The sequence below is a fragment of the Stegostoma tigrinum genome, chromosome 32, assembly GCF_030684315.1.
Source record: "Stegostoma tigrinum isolate sSteTig4 chromosome 32, sSteTig4.hap1, whole genome shotgun sequence".
NCBI classification, from domain to species: domain Eukaryota; kingdom Metazoa; phylum Chordata; class Chondrichthyes; order Orectolobiformes; family Stegostomatidae; genus Stegostoma; species Stegostoma tigrinum.
The window spans coordinates 38256736-38272709 of NC_081385.1; the positions used below are offsets into that span (position 1 = coordinate 38256736).

General features: G+C 42.5%; 1 protein-coding gene across 3 annotated transcripts in view; it reads left to right on the forward strand.

The window, feature by feature from the left end:
* aplp2 (amyloid beta (A4) precursor-like protein 2) overlaps positions 1 to 15974 on the forward strand; it is a 233397-nt gene that overhangs the window by 134290 nt on the left and 83133 nt on the right. For all 3 annotated transcript variants that reach the window (XM_048561995.1, XM_048561996.1, XM_048561997.1), the window contains exon 6: positions 4204 to 4370. In XM_048561995.1, coding sequence (XP_048417952.1) covers positions 4204 to 4370 — 167 coding nt within the window. The remainder of the gene's footprint in view (positions 1 to 4203; positions 4371 to 15974) is intronic.

The following is a 15974-nucleotide window of genomic DNA, read 5'->3' on the forward strand; positions in this document are numbered from 1 at the left end:
GTTTTTGATGTGTGTATAGAATGCTTTGGGATTCTCCTGAACCCTACTTACCGTGCTCATTTCCTGGCTCCTCCTTGCTCTCCTAATTCCCTACTTGAGTTCTTTCCTGCTTTCTTTATGTTTCTCATGGGTCCTATCTGATTATAGCTTCCTCAATCCTTTTGTATGCTTTTTTTCCCTTTTGACTGAATTTGCAACCTCCCTCAATATCCAAGGTTCTCTTACTTTGCCATCCTTGTCCTTCCTCCTTACTAGAATATTCCAGTCCTGAACTTTGATCAATCAATCTTTAAACAACTCCCATGTTTCTCACAAACTTGTCTCCAATCCATAGGAAAGGTTCCAGACCCTAATGATTAATTAAATAGAAGAGTGCAAAGACTTGAACTGCACAGTTCCCATTTCTTGGAGCGCACATTACCATATGTTATCAGCCCAGCATTCTGATCAGCTTTAAGACTGTTCTGATGAGGACTGGATGCCATTCACTTGGGCCATTGACCTGATAATGTTTTGATAACCAAACTTGGTCTTGTATGGTGAATACTGATGTGAAGTAGTAGTTTATAACCTTTTCCATATACTTGTTAATATGCAGTCGAACTGAATCTTCACTGAAGACGTTCAGGTAATAGGGAAGTCTATTGGAATCTTGGCCATTGTATTTTATAGAAAATGGAGTATAGCCAGACGGAGGCCTTGCTATAATTATAAAAGGCCCCTAGTCAAACCACAGATGGAATACTGAACAGTTTTGGTCTCCATACTTAAGGAAAGATATACGCATTGGAAGCAGCCCAGCAAAGGTTCCGTAGATTAATCCAATAGGATCATAGAATCCCTGCATTGCAGACAAAGGGCATTCAGCCCATCGAGTCCACACCAACTGCCCAATGAGAATCCCACATAGGCCCATGCCCCACCCTAACCCTGTAATTCCCATGGCTAATCCACTTAGCCTGCACATCCATAGACACAGTGGGCAACTTAGCTTGGCCAATCCAACTAACCTGCATGTCAGACTGTGGGAGGAAACCGGGGTATCTGGAGGAAACCCGCGCAGACTTCACACAGAGTCACCCAAGGCTGGAACCAAACCGAGGCCCTGGCACTGAGACAGCAGCACTAACCACTGACCCGATCCTGATATGAAGAAAATGTCTAGCAAGGATACACTAAACAAAAAATAAAGACGTGCAGCTGCTGTAAATCTGAAGTCGGACCTGAAATTGCTGGAGAAACGCAACAGGTCTGGCAACATCTGTGGAGAGAAAGCAGAATCTTTAGAACTGAATTCAGCTTTTCTGTCCATATGTGCTGCTAACTTTTGCCAGACTTTGCTTTGGATGTAAAGACTGGGCTGGTAAAGAATATGCCAGTTTGAGAATGGCATATTTTTATTCAGTCAGGAAATTGAGAGTTATGGAGAAAAGGTAGGAACATGGAGTTGAGGATTATCAGCTTACCCATTTATTGGCTGGGCAGACTCAATTGGTCAAATGGCTTATTTCTGCAACTTATTGATCATAGAATCCTTACAGTGTGGAAGCAGACCGTTTGGCCCATCAAGTCCATACCGACCCTCAAAAGAGTATCCCACCCAGACTGTCTTTCCCCCTACTCTATTCCTGTAACCCTGCATCTCCCATGGCCAAACAACCTAGTGTGTGCATCCTTGGATTGTGGGAGGAAATAGGAACACCTGAAGGAAACCCATGCAGACACATGAAGAATGTGCACATTCCGCACAGATAGTATCCTGTGGGTAAAATTGAACTCAGGTCCCTGGCACTATGAGGCAGCAGTGCACTAACCACTGAGCTGCCCCTAATGATTTTATATTGCTGCCGCAGGTATCCCAATCATCTATTCCAGCAATTTTCTGACTACTGCAATGGCAAAATTTTGTTGCCTACAGCTGAATTCACCTGGCAGCTTTTATCATAAACTTGTAAACTTAATTTTGTTTGTATGAGTGAGTGCTTGTACATGAGACATAGGCAAATTTGGCTTTATTTTAACATGTGCCTTTCTTTGAGCTCTCATAACAGACGTGGCTTCCCGCTATGTTTGGATTGTTTTGGAAATATTGCTTTCCTTTTTTACTTCAGTTAGTAATGTCTTTTACCCAGTGATATGACAAAATCAACCTGATTGAATTTCATTGCTGTTTTTATAACTCGAGAGCACATGAAACTTGGCATTAGCACTAATTTGTACCTAATAATATGGTTCCCCACGTGGAAATCTAATGCAACATTAGAGTCATTGCTTAAAAACTAAATCCGATACCTGATTGTCTTGAGACAAAACATGGGATAATGAAGAGGTGCATTTTGGTTATCCCTTTTGATTGAACTATGTTGAAAATATAAAGCTCTTTGTTAAACAATCCTATTTGTGATGCTGCCCAAATAAGTTATAGTTATCAGCATTCTGAGCTTAGACACCTACCCTCATGCCATGTAGAGATTTGAAGACAAGTGAGAAGAATCTTCAGGTAATCAATCTATCAGTCAAAGCCATCTAATTAACCATTCTTATTTCCATGCATATGTTCTCGTATTGAATTACTGAGTCTGTTGCCGGCAATGACTCAGCTCTGGACTTGTACTCAGTCACCTTCTAGTTAAGTCACCTCTGCTCCCAAGAGTATCAATCCTTTCTTCCGGAAGAAATACAGTTATTAGTGTCTCATGACCAGCCATTATAAAGGATTTAAGTAACTGTAATCATTAGGTGAACCAAAGGCATGATCAGCAGCACCAGATGGTGGAAGGAACTACATTTCTCCACCCTGTTCTTATTCCTTATTCACTAATTGCTGTGTCAGTTAGAGGTATTGAAGCTTCAGAAATGTGTAATGGAAAAATAACAGACAGAAGCATGTATGAGGGCACATTTTCATGCCTAGCTTTTCAGCAAATCCCTCTCTACACTGAAACGTTTTCTCATCACCTTAATGAAAGAGATGTGCTTTTAGATTAATGCAATTCCATTATCCAAGTTCTCTCAGATGTTACTGTCGCCAGGTACACTGAGATGGTGGCCTGAGGTTCAACCACCAATGCTTGTAGGCAGGCATCTCCCTCGGAATAGATTTTTTGGCAGAACACATTTCACAAATTGGTCCTAGGTATTAGAAGAATGAAGAAAGTTTCCAACTCCACAGAAAGTGGCTATGTGTGCTGCAGAATTTTGAAGACGGTTGAAAAAAATAAAACTTAAGTTGGTAGATTGTGGGTTTCTCAAATATTGGCATGCCCATATTGTAAAGGGTACCAGAGGCTGACAAAGATGCAAAAATGTCCCATTAGCTTGCATTCCATTGACTCACTGTCTTGGCAACTGTACCTTGGCCAACGTCTGTTCTCTTCTCTTCCCCCCCAGCCTAACCCTGTTAGGAATGTCTGTCAAGCTACCGTATCCACTTACCAAGTACCTTCCTATTAAAATCTCTCTCCTACAACATGTCAGATTGGAGAAGATTGTCGGATATTACAAAGGCAATAGTTTTCTGGAGCTGTCAAGTTGCATACTAGACATTTTGGTGAAGATCATCATGTCATACAGAAGTAGGATTTTTTGCGATTTGATGCTTTTTTGAGATTTTGTGGAGTAGGGAATGGAAACTAGGTTGGGGATTGAGCAGTTTCCCTCAGACAGGACTGGGGTCCCAGATCATTGTGTAGATGTGACAATTGCATTAAGCTGGCAATATATAAATTGGAATCTGATAGGCAATCAGGAGGAGTTTTCCTCTTCTTTCTTCAAAAAACTGCCAGTTTCCCCACACCTGACATGATCTTTTGTGCTGAGAAAATGGGAAAGCTGGATCACAGTAGAAACAAAAAAGGAACAGTGGAGACGGAAATATCTGGAAGTACAGCACTGACAAATGACAGCTGCCCACTCACTATTGCTCTAATATAGAATCATTCACAAGCACACAATAGAGGTAGGCTATTTACCTCTAAATGCCAATGCCATGTGTTCACGATGTTACTATTATTTGGAAGTTTTGGCCCTAAAATGAACTGAACCATGGGTAGCATGATTGTTTCATTAAAGTTGTTCCCTTAGTTCTCAGGAGGCTGTCGGTATTGAGATGTTCAAAAGGGATAAGATAAGTAACTTCTCAAGACTAATAATTCTAATGCTCGAGAGATCCTTCTAACGTTCCAGCATTTAATTTTTTTTTAGCAAAGAAGAGTCTGCTGAAGTTGAGAAAATGGCTTTTGAAGAGGAGGATGATGATGAACTGGATTATGACTACTCTGAAGAAGATGAAGATGAATATACTGAAGATTGGGAGGAGGAAAGCAGTGAAGAGGAACTGTACAAAAAGAGCATTGATAATGATGTGAAAGGTAATTGATTACTCAATGTGGAATAAAGTACATTGAGTAAATGCTAAAATGTTTGCATTGGTAGATATTGTGACTTGTCAATGCAGCTGAATCAGAATGGAAAACAGGCCTTCATGTGCAGTGCAGTACAATATGCATCTATTTGAAAAGTGAAAAAGAGGAGGAGACCAGATTCTTTGCCATTTCTACTCTTTAGTGAATACATTATGCAAGTGTGAGAGAGAAAGGTCAAGATAAACTCCGGTTCTGTTGTTCCCCAGTGCATTTTTGATATTTGTGTCATATGTAAATCTCACCACCACTCCTTGGTCAGTATCCAAATGATTGACCTGTGCAGTGAGTAGAAGTGAAACTTGTGAAGTAATCATATTTTCAGTTTATTTAGGTATGTTGTACTCTCATCCTTAGCTGTAAACTTTTAAAATTGGCCCAAATTAATGTTGTCTTCATTTTAAAAAATTGCCACTGAAACAAAATTTCTAGAATTATGTCCATCTTCTTCCTCATCTCCTGTTGACATTCTAAGGCATATCCCAGTGGGCCCTAATGCTTTGTTAACCATTAATCTAACTGTTGCCTAAAACTTTCCAATTAGCATTTACCTAGCTGAACCACTTCAGGATCTATTTCATCTTTAATTCTTTGTTCCTTAGTAAAAATCAACACACAAAATTATTATTACATTTTTCTTTCTGTTAGATTATCAGCCATAACTTGACAGTTCCCTTCCTTGTTCAGTTTTCTTCCTCATTCTTCAAAATACTGCCAGTTTCCATAATGCTGACATCATTTGTACTGAGAAGGGTGTAGCAGCTGGATTACAATGGAAATGATAAAGGAACAACAGAGTCTGGAAGCACAGCACTCCGACAACCAATAGCTGCCCAATCGCTATTGCTCTAGTTGTAGAATCATTCACCAACACGGAACAGAGGGAGGCTATTTACTTTTAAATATCTATACCACAACTTTGTGATGTTGCTATTATTTGGAAGTTATGGTTCTAAAATGAACTGAATCATGTATAGCTTTAAGTTGAATTGGATTTTTGTGTAGAGCATGTTAGGGATGATAGTTTTATTTGTTTTTTTATAGTTCTTAAGAATGGTACCGGAGCATCTTATATGCATGTTAATATGCATTTAAAGGAGACTTTTTGAAAAAAATACTTGAGGCCGAATAACAAGGCACTGTATGACACAGGTAGACAGAGTCACAGAAAAGTTATTTTGGAAAGACAGTGTTCAGAAGGTCATGATTGTGCAGGTTTCTGTCAGAGTCAGCATGTCTATGGCAGCGCAAGTGCCAGCAAAGCAGTTTAGGATTGAAATGAAGCCCTGAGTTCTTAATATCACTAAGTTTTAGAAACAGAAGGCAATTGAAGAGGAGTTGAATGACTCCTAGTTAAGAAAACTGAGCTCAGTTAAATTATTTGAGGGTTTCATAGAGATATTAAATAAAAAAGTTAGCATTGAGTGACAGCTGAAATTTAACAGAAAAGTAAGTTAGAGGAGGCTTTGTGATAATGTCACTGGACAAGGAATTCAGAACCCTAAGTTAACATTCTGGCAATGTGGGTTTGAATCTCACCATGGCAGGTGTTGAAATTTTAATTCCATTAAGATCTGGAAATACTGAAAAATAAAATAGGAGCAAGCCAAGACTATCACATCCAAACCCTAATGTGATCATGCCTGATCACTTGTCTCACCCTTGTACTCTTGCTCTTTACTGACAGTCCTGGAAATCTTTACGGTTTAGAAATCCATTTATTTTGTTCTTAAATATGCTCTGTGCCTTTTGTTGTAGAGAATTCCATGGTTTCACCACGCTTTGAATGAAAAATGTCTACTTATCTCTGTGTGAAATGATGTACCACATATCCTGGGATTGTGAGATCCTTTGTTCTGGAACCCCTGGCAGGGGACATTATTCTTGTATCCCATCTACCCAGTCCTGTCAGAATTTTATGTTTCACTGAGATTTGCCATTCCCATGGACCCAACCCCTCCTTATATGATAAGCCTGCCATTCAGGGAATCAGTCTGTTGAAATTCTGATGAAACCACTCATTGGCACGTATATTTTTTTCTTTGACAAAACACTGTGATGCTGGAAATGAGGTACAGCAAACATTTTGTTCACTGGCACCTATGGGACAAGGAGCCTGCCGGTTAATGAAATATTCCAGATAATAAGAAGTTCTAAGTAATCAACGTTAAAAACACACACTAATAGAAATGTAATGCTGGATGTATGCGTGTCCCTGTTATATTTTGTTTACAGCATAAATCACTTAAATAATACATCTTGCCAACAGAACTTCTCACAGTCACCCTCAACTAACTACTTGGGCATTGCAGAGATCATGGTAATACACTAAACTTAACATTATTTGAGGTATGTAATTTTTGCTGGCTTGTTGAGAATACCGGTTCATAAAGTGCCAGATAAAAGAAAGATTTCTGTATCTGAATACTTATCTGCAATAATATCTGAAATGGATTCTGCCAGACTTGAGTTACTGTGGCATTTTCTGTTTTTGTTGTCGTCAAATAGCACAGAAACAGGTCTGTCGGCCCACTTCATTAATCTTGGCTTGAGTAAGGAGTTCAAAAGTGTACACGATAAAGTGGTCTAAAGGTGACGATGTGACCACTGTTGATTAGCATAAAACCCTATCTGGTTCATTGATGTCCCTTCAGGGAAGAAATCTGCCCTGCTAGACCTACATGTAACTCCAGACACACAGCGCTGTCTGCAGTGGAGATAGGCAATAAATGCTGAATTCATCTGCGACACCAGCATCCCATGAACATGATTTTTTAAAAATAAAAAAGTACAACCATGATAATTGCAGAAGGAACTTGAAAGCAGAAAAAGGATGACCCCACACAGGTTTGAGTTTCCATGTTGTGGTTGTTGAGAATAAAAGCGTTGAATGTTTATTCTGATATCTGAAATAAGATAATTTCAACGAATTTTTGTATAGTTTAAAATAAAAACAGATATTGCTGGAAAATCTCAGGAGGTATGGTTTCATCTGTGGAGAGAAATCAGAGTTAACATTTTGGGTCCAGTGACCCTCCTTCAGAGCTTCGTAGTGTAAGATAGTTTGTTTTATGTTTTTTTGGTGTGTGTTAAACTTTAATCTGTTGTTAGAGGTCCAGTGGCAGTCTCATGAATATTTTCAAAGACTGACTACCTTGGGAAACAAATTGCAAAAATAATTTGTGGTCTGCCAAGCTAACTTTTACTCTTGTATCTGCCTTGTCTTTTATTAGCACATAGTGGGCTGTTAACACAACTTGTTGTAACAACATCTTCTCTGTAACCTTGCTATTTTTTATTTTTAAATACATATGTGTGTACATATACATGGATGCAAAAACAAATTTCTTCTGATAGTTAGTATTGACTCGTCTCCACAGTACATTCCAGATCATCGTTGACTGCTGGATAAAATTTTTCTCCTGATGTGTTGACTTTGCTGTAGTGCTTGCTGGTTACATGCTCTACAATAGACAGATAGCTGGCAGGAGATTACAGCTAAATTCATGGCAGCAGGGTGCCAGTAACTGCAGTAAATTTTAGTGAGTCTTCACAGAATCAATAGTACAAAAGAGGTCCTTTGGCCATTGAGTCAGTAGTGCCAAAATTACACTAAGTCTACACTAGTCCCACTTTCTAGTGCTCGGCCCTTGGCCTTGAATATTATGAATTTTCAAATACTCATTCACTTTTTTTTAATGGTCGTAATGATACCTGCCTCAACTGCAAGTCTAGACCAGAAAAAAAACCTGCCTTTAACCTTAAAATTATACTCCCATGTTATTGACCCTTCAAATCAAGGGAAACAAGGTTTCAGTCAATCCTGCCCATGCCTCTCATTTTGGGTTCTATCAGGTTCTCCCTCAACCTTCTCTGCTCCACAAAGAAAACAACCAGAGCTCATACAGAATCTCTTAGTTGATGTGCTGCAATCCAGGCAACTCTTCACCCTTCCAGTGCAATCATCTCCTTCCTCGCGTGAGGTGACCAGAATTGCACACACTACTCTAGCTGTGGCCCAACCAAAGTCCTGTGTAGCTCCAACATAGCCTTCCTGCCTTTGTCAACTGTGCCTCAAAGGCAAGCTTCCTGACTGCCTCCTTGACTACCCTGTTAACCTATCCTGCAACCTTCAGGTGCCCCAAGCACTCTGCGTTGCGCTGAGTTTCCCTGCGCCCAGCTGTTAACTGAGTACTTCCATGTCTTGTTTCATCTTTCACGTGCATCACCTCATATTTATCAGGGTTAAATTCCATCTGACCATTTAGCCTTTATCCTCCTAGAACCTATGACCTTCCTCTTCACTGTCGACCGCTGAGCCAACCTTGGTGTCATCCGCCAACTTAGTCATCAGCCCCCGCCCACCAACATTATCGTCTAATCATTTATGTACTATCATGAGCAGTAGGGGACCTAGGGCCAACCTCTATGGTATGCCAGTGGTCACTGACCTCCAGTCTCACAAATTGACTTCTGCTACTACCCTTTGTCTCCTTCCTCTACGCCAATTTTTTATACAACTTGCTGAGTTACTCTCTGCTTTATCACTCTCCTGTATGGGACTTTGTAGCTTAGTGAAATCCTTATAAACTACATTACCCTTATCTACATGCTTGTTTATTTCCTTGAAAAATTCCACCAGATTTGTTAGGCATGACCTACCACTGCCAAAGCTGTGCTGACTATCTCTGATAAAACCTTGCCCGTCTAAATTGAGGTTAATTTTCTCAAATAGTTTTCATCCACTAATGAAAGACTCACGGGTCTGTAATTTCCTGGTATCTCTATGCCCCTCCTTGATACATGGAACCACATTAGCTGCCTTCTGGCCGTCTGGCAACTCCCTCTGACTGGAAATGAATTAAAAATTTGGGTCAGGGCCCCTGTGATTTCCTCACTTGTCTCTCACAAACAGCCTAGAATAGATCTGATTCAGACTTAGGGATTTGTCAACTTTTCTTGCAGGCCATCTTTCTTGTTTCTCATAAACTTAAAATCCACAGCATCGTGTTTGCTATCACTAACATGCTCCCCCATCCTAGTGTATGTCATAATAGTAATAGTAATAATGTGACATCACCTCCTCTCAAAAACCCTCTCTTGTCTCACCTAAAGATCTTCTAATCCAGAATGTTGAGTTGTCAACCTTGTTCTTCCCCCTAACCACGTCTTTGTGATGGCAAAAACATTGTACTTCCGCACTGTTAACTCAACTATCTTAACTACAATACTTGTCGCATTAAAGACCCTTCAGCCCGACCTTATTTTTGAGACACGACATGACTAAACTTCCTCTACTGAGGTTCCTTTTCTAAGATATACTTTATCACTATTGAACTAATCCGCTGTGTCTTCTGCCCCTGCCAAAAGCATTGTTGAACACTCCCATTTTAATTCAGGTCACATAACTTGTAGTGGTCCCACATTCCCAGAAACAATTACAGGGATCCAGGAATACAACTCTCCATCCTGTGCCAATTCTTGAGCCATGAAGGCAGAGGCTACCTTGTTTTCAGCGGTGGGTGTATGGATGTATATTCAGGCATTGGCTAAACCCAAAACACTACACGTGTATTGTCTCCCACCCATCATCACCCTCCTCTAACCAAAATAAAAGACTGTGTGTGGAGGGTCGGTAAGGTAGGGATTTTTTTTTAAAATTCTTCTGGAAATCTAGAGTAGAGGTAGTGGAAGCTAGGGTAGTCGCATGCTCCTATTGCAGGATGTGGGAGGTAAGAGTCACTGCTGGTGTCCCCTCTGACTTCACCTGTGGGAAGTGCACCCAAGTGTAGCTCCTCTCAAACCACATTAGGGAACTGGATCATTCGGGAGGCTGAGGGGGTGATAGAGAGGAGTTATAAGGAGGTGGTCACACCCACGATACAGGAAAAAGGAAGCTGGGTGACTATCAGGAAGAGGAAACGGAATAGGCAGACAGTGCAGGGATACCCTGTGGCTGTTCCCCTCAATAATAAGACTACAGTTTTGGATCCTGTTGGGCTGTGTGACCTACCAGGGCATCGCCATAGCCAACAGGTCTTTGGCATTGAGCCTGGCCTTGTGGCACAGAAGGGAAGGGGGTAGAATAAGAGAGCAATTGTAGTGGGGGATTCAATAGTAAGAGTCTCAGACAGGCGGTTCTGTGGGCACGATTGAGATAAACAAATGATATGTTGCCCCCTGGGTGCCAGGATCCGTGATGTCTTGGATCTTCAAGATCCTTAAGGGGGAGGGTGAGCAACCAGTAGTTATGGTACACATTGATACCAATGACATAGGTAGAAAAGGGACAGAGAATGTGTAAAAAAAGTACAGGGAGTTAGGTTGGAAGCTGAAGTCCAGGACAAACAGGGTAGTTATTTCTGAATTACTACCAGTGCAACGTGATAACGAGGTAAGAAATAGGGAGACAGTGCAGATAAACATGTGACTACAGAGCTGGTGTAGGAGGGAGGGTTCCATTATGTGGATAATTGGAGCACATTCTGGGGACGGTAGAACCTGTACAGTAAGGACGGGTTGCACCTGAACCGGAAGGACACAAATATCCTGGGAGGGAGGTTTGCTTGAGCCATACTAGATGGTTTAAACTAGATCGGCAGGGTGGTAGGGAACCAGATTTGTAATTTAGAGGATGAGGTATTCACCTTTCCAAAATACACAGCAGGGAGTGAGGTTGTTGATAACGAAATGCGGTTGATGGAGCATAATTGTGGACGCACAGATGGTTTGAGGTGTGTATACATCAATACTAAAAGTATCAGAAATAAGGGGATGAAATTAGAGCATGGGTCAGTACTTGGAACTATGATGTTGTGGCTATTACAGAAACTTTGGTAACTCAGGGACAGGAATGGTTGTTGAAAGTTCCAGGATTCAGATGCTTTAAAAAATATAGGGGAGGTGGAGGAGTGGCATTGCTAGTCAGGGCTAGTACAGCAGCTATTGAAAGGCAGTTCGAAGATGATATGTCTACAGAGTCAATTTGGGTTGAGGTCCAGAACAAGAAAGGAGCAGTCGCTTTGGGGGTTTTTTTACAGACCCCCAAATAGTTGCAGCAAAGTGGTGGAGCGGATTGGGAGGTAGATACTGGAAAGGTGCAGAAGTCACAGAGTTGTTGTCATGGATGACTTCAACTTTCCAAATATTGATTGGAAGCATTTCAGTTGTAATAGTTTAGATGGAGCAGATTTTATCCAGTGCGTTCAGGAAGGATTCCTGACAGTACATAGATAGACCAACATGAGGAGAGGCCACTTTGGATTTGGTGCTTGGCAATGACTGGGCCAAGTGTCAGACCTGTTGGTAGGAGAGCATTTTGACAGTAGCGATCATAACTCTGTTACTTTTACAATAGTCATGGAAAAGGATATGTACATATAGCAGGGTCAGGTTTATAATTGGGGGAAGGGTAATTACAGTTCTGTTAGGCAAGAACTGGGTAACATAAAATGGGAACAGATGCTGTCAGGGCAGAGCACTATTGAAATGTGGAGATTGTTTAGGGAATTCATACAGCGTGTGCTCGATAGCAGGTAGGGTCAAGTGAGGGAGCCTTGATTCTCAATTTCTGGTTGCAGCAGCAGCACGAACGGGAGCTTGGAGCAGGGGCCTATCGGGAAGCCGGTGAGTCACTGTTTTTGAATCTTTAAAAAGCTTACCTCGTGAATAGGCGGAGGGACGCTGATCAGGAGCGGACACGGGACTGGTGAGTGAGTGCGGTAACATATTTGTGAGGTTGCGTTACCCGAAACACTACCCGGGTAGTGTCTCCCACCCATCCTCCTCCTCTAACCAAAAAAAAAGGATCTGTGTGCCTGATTGGTAAGGTAACAAGTTTATTTTTTATTCTTTATTTTTTAAGTCTTGGGAATTTAGAATAATGGGAACGGAGGTCAGGGCAGTTAAATGTTCCTCCTGCAGAATGTGGGAGGTAAGGGTCACCACTAGTGTCCCTGCTGACTACATCTGCGGGAAGTGCACCCAACTCCAGCTCCTTGAAAAGCGCATTAGGGAACTGGAGCTGGAGCTGGATGAACTTCGGATCATTCGGGAGGCAGAGGGGGTTATTGAGAGGAGTTACAGGGAGGTAGTCACCCCTCAAGTACAGGAAAAAGGCAGATGGGCTACGGTCAGGGGACGGAAAGGGAACCGGCAGGCAGTGCAGGGATCCCCTGTGGCCATTCCCCTCAACAATAAGCACACCGTTTTGGATACTGTTGCGGGGGGAACGACTTACCAGGGGAAAGCAGTGGGGCACAGGTCTCTGGCACAGAGTCTGTCCCTGCTGTTCAGAAGGGAAGGGGGAAGAGGAGCAGAGCATTAGTCATTGGGGACTCCATAGTTAGGGGCACAGATAAGAGGTTCTGTGGGGACGAGAGAGACTCACGGTTGATGTGTTGCCTACCAGGTGCCAGGGTGCGTGATGTCTCTGATCGTGTTGTTGGGATCCTTAAGGGGGAGGGGGAGCAGCCCCACGTCGTGGCCCACATTGGCACCAATGACATAGGTAGAAAGAGAGATGGGGATTTAAGGCAGAAATTCAGGGAGCTAGGATGGAAGCTGAGAGCTAGGACGAACAGAGTTGTTGTCTCTGGTTTGTTGCCCGTGCCACGTGCTAGTGAGGCGAGGAATAGGGAGAGAGGAGTTGAACACGTGGCTACAGGGATGGTGCAGGAGGGAGGGTTTTGGATTCTTGGATAATTGGGGCTCTTTCTGGGGTAGGTAGGACCTCTACAAGCAAGATGGTCTTCACCTGAACCAGAGGGGTACCGATATCCTGGGGGGGAAATTTGCTAAGGCTATTCGGGTGTGTTTAAACTAATTCAGCAGGGGGATGGGCACCAAAATTGTAGTTCGATTATAGAAAAGGTTGAGAGTAGGGTGGTCCAAAATAAAGTTTCAGGGAAGCAAGATGGCACCGGCAAGCAAGAAGTTGGCTTGAAGTGTGTCTACTTCAATGCCAGGAGCGTCTGGAATAAGGTGGGTGAACCTGCAGCATGGGTTACTACCTGGGACTTCGATGTTGTGGCCATTTCGGAGACATGGATAGAGCAGGGACAGGAATGGTTGTTGCAGGTTCCGGGATTTAGATGTTTCAGTAAGAACAGAGAAGATGGTAAAAGGGGCAGAGGTGTGGCATTGTTGGTCAAGGACAGTATTAGAGTTGCAGAAAGGATGTTTGGGGACTCGTCAACTGAGGTAGTATGGGCTGAGGTTAGAAACAGGAAAGGAGAGGTCACCCGGTTGGGAGTTTTCTATAGGCCTCCGAATAGTTCCAGAGATGTAGAGGAAAGGATAGCAAAGATGATTCTCGATAGGAGTGAGAGAGACAGGGTAGTTGTCATGGGGGACTTCAACTTTCCAAATATTGACTGGGAACACGATAGTTCGAGTATTATAGATGGGTCAGTTTTTGTCCAATGTGTGCAGCAGGACTTTCTGACACAGTATGGAGATAGGCCAACAAGGGGCGAAGCCACATTAGTTTGGTACTGGGTAATGAGCCTGGCCAGGTGTTAGATTTGGAAGTAGGTGAGCACTTTGGTGATAGTGATCACAATTCTGTTATGTTTACTTTAGTGATGGAAAGGGATAGGTGTATACCACTGGGCAAGAGTTATATCTGGGGGAAAGGTAATTACGATGAGATTAGGCAAGATTTAGGGAGCATAGAATGGGGAAGGAAACTGCAGGGGATGGGTGCAGTAGAAATGTGGAGCTTATTCAAGGAAAAGCTCCTGTGTGTCCTAGATAAGTATGTACCTGTCAGGCAGGGAGGAAGCTGTAGAGTGCGGGAGCCATGGTTTATGAAGGAGGTGGAATCTCTGGTCAAGGGAAGAAGAAGGCTTATGTTAGGATGAGATGTGAAGGCTCAGTGAGGGCACTTGAGGGCTACAAGGTCGCCAGGAAAGACTTAAAGAGAGAGCTGAGAAGAGCCAGGAGGAGACATGAGAAGTTGTTGGCGGATAGGATCAGGGTAAACCCTAAGGTTTTCTGTAGGTATTTAAGGAATAAAAGAATCACGAAAGTAAGATTAGGCCCAATCAAGGATAGTAGTGGTAAGTTGTGTGTGGAGTCAGATGAGATAGGGGAAGCGCTAAATGAATATTTTTCAACAGTATTCACTCTAGAAAACGACAATGTTGTCGAGGAGAATACTGAGATACAGGCTACCAGACTAGGTGGGATTGAGGCTCACAAGGAAGAGGTATTAGATATCCTACAGAGGGTGAAGATAGATAAGTCCCCTGGGCTGGATGGGATTTATCCTCGGATCCTCTGGGAAGCCAGGGAGGAGATTGCCGAGCCTTTGGCATTGATCTTTAACTCGTCATTGTCTACAGGAATAGTGCCAGATGACTGGAGGATAGCAAATGTGGTTCCCCTGTTCAAGAAGGGGAGTAGAGACAACCCTGGTAATTATAGACCAGTGAGCCTTAGCCCAGTTGTTGGTAAAGTGTTGGAAAAGGTTATAAGGGATAGGATTTATAATCATCTAGAAAAGAATAAATTGATTAGGGATAGTTAGCACGGTTTTGTGAAGGGAAGGTCGTGCCTCACAAACCTTATTGAGTTCTTTGAGAAGGTGACCAAACAGGTAGATGAGAGTAAACCAGTTGATGTGGTGTATATGGATTTCAGCAAGGTGTTCAATAAGGTTCCCCACAATAGGCTATTGTACAAAATGCGGAGGAATGAAATTGTGGGAGATATAGCAGTTTGGATCGGAAATTGGCTTGCTGAAAGAAGACAGAGGGTGGTAGTTGATGGACATGTTCATCCTGGAGACCAGTTACTAGTGGTGTACGACAAGGGTCGGTGTTGGGTCCACTGCTGTTTGTCATTTTTATAAATGACCTGGATGAGGGCGTAGAAGGATGGGTTAGTAAATTTGCAGACGATACTAAAGTCGGTGGAGTTGTGGATAGTGACGAAGGATGCTGTAGGTTGCAGAGAGACATAGATAAGCTGCAGAGCTGGGCTGAGAGGTGGCAAATGGAATTTAATGCAGACAAGTATGAGGTGATGCACTTTGGTAGGAGTAACCAGAAGGCAAAGTACAGGGCTAATGGTAAGATTCTTAGCAGTGTCGATGAGCAGAGAGATCTCAGTGTCCATGTACACACAGATCCTTGAAAGTTGCCAGCCAGGTTGACAGGACTGTTAAGAAGGCATACAGTGTTTTAGCTTTTATTAATAGAGGGATTGAGTTCCGGAACCAAGAGGTTATGGTGAAGCTGTACAAAACTCTGGTGCGGCCGCACGTGGAGTATTGTGTACAGTTCTGGTCACCACATTATAAGAAGGATGTGGAAGCTTTGGAAAGAGTGCAGAGGAGATTTACTAGGATGTTGCCTGGTATGGAGGAAAGGTTTTACGAGGAAAGGCTGAGGGACTTGAGGCTGTTTTCGTTAGAGAGAAAAAGGTTGAGAGGTGACTTAATTGAGACATATAAAATAATCAGAGGGTTAGATAGGGTGGATAGGGAGAGCCTTTTTCCTAGGATGATGACGGCGAGCATGAGGGGGCATAGCTTTAATTTGAGGGGTG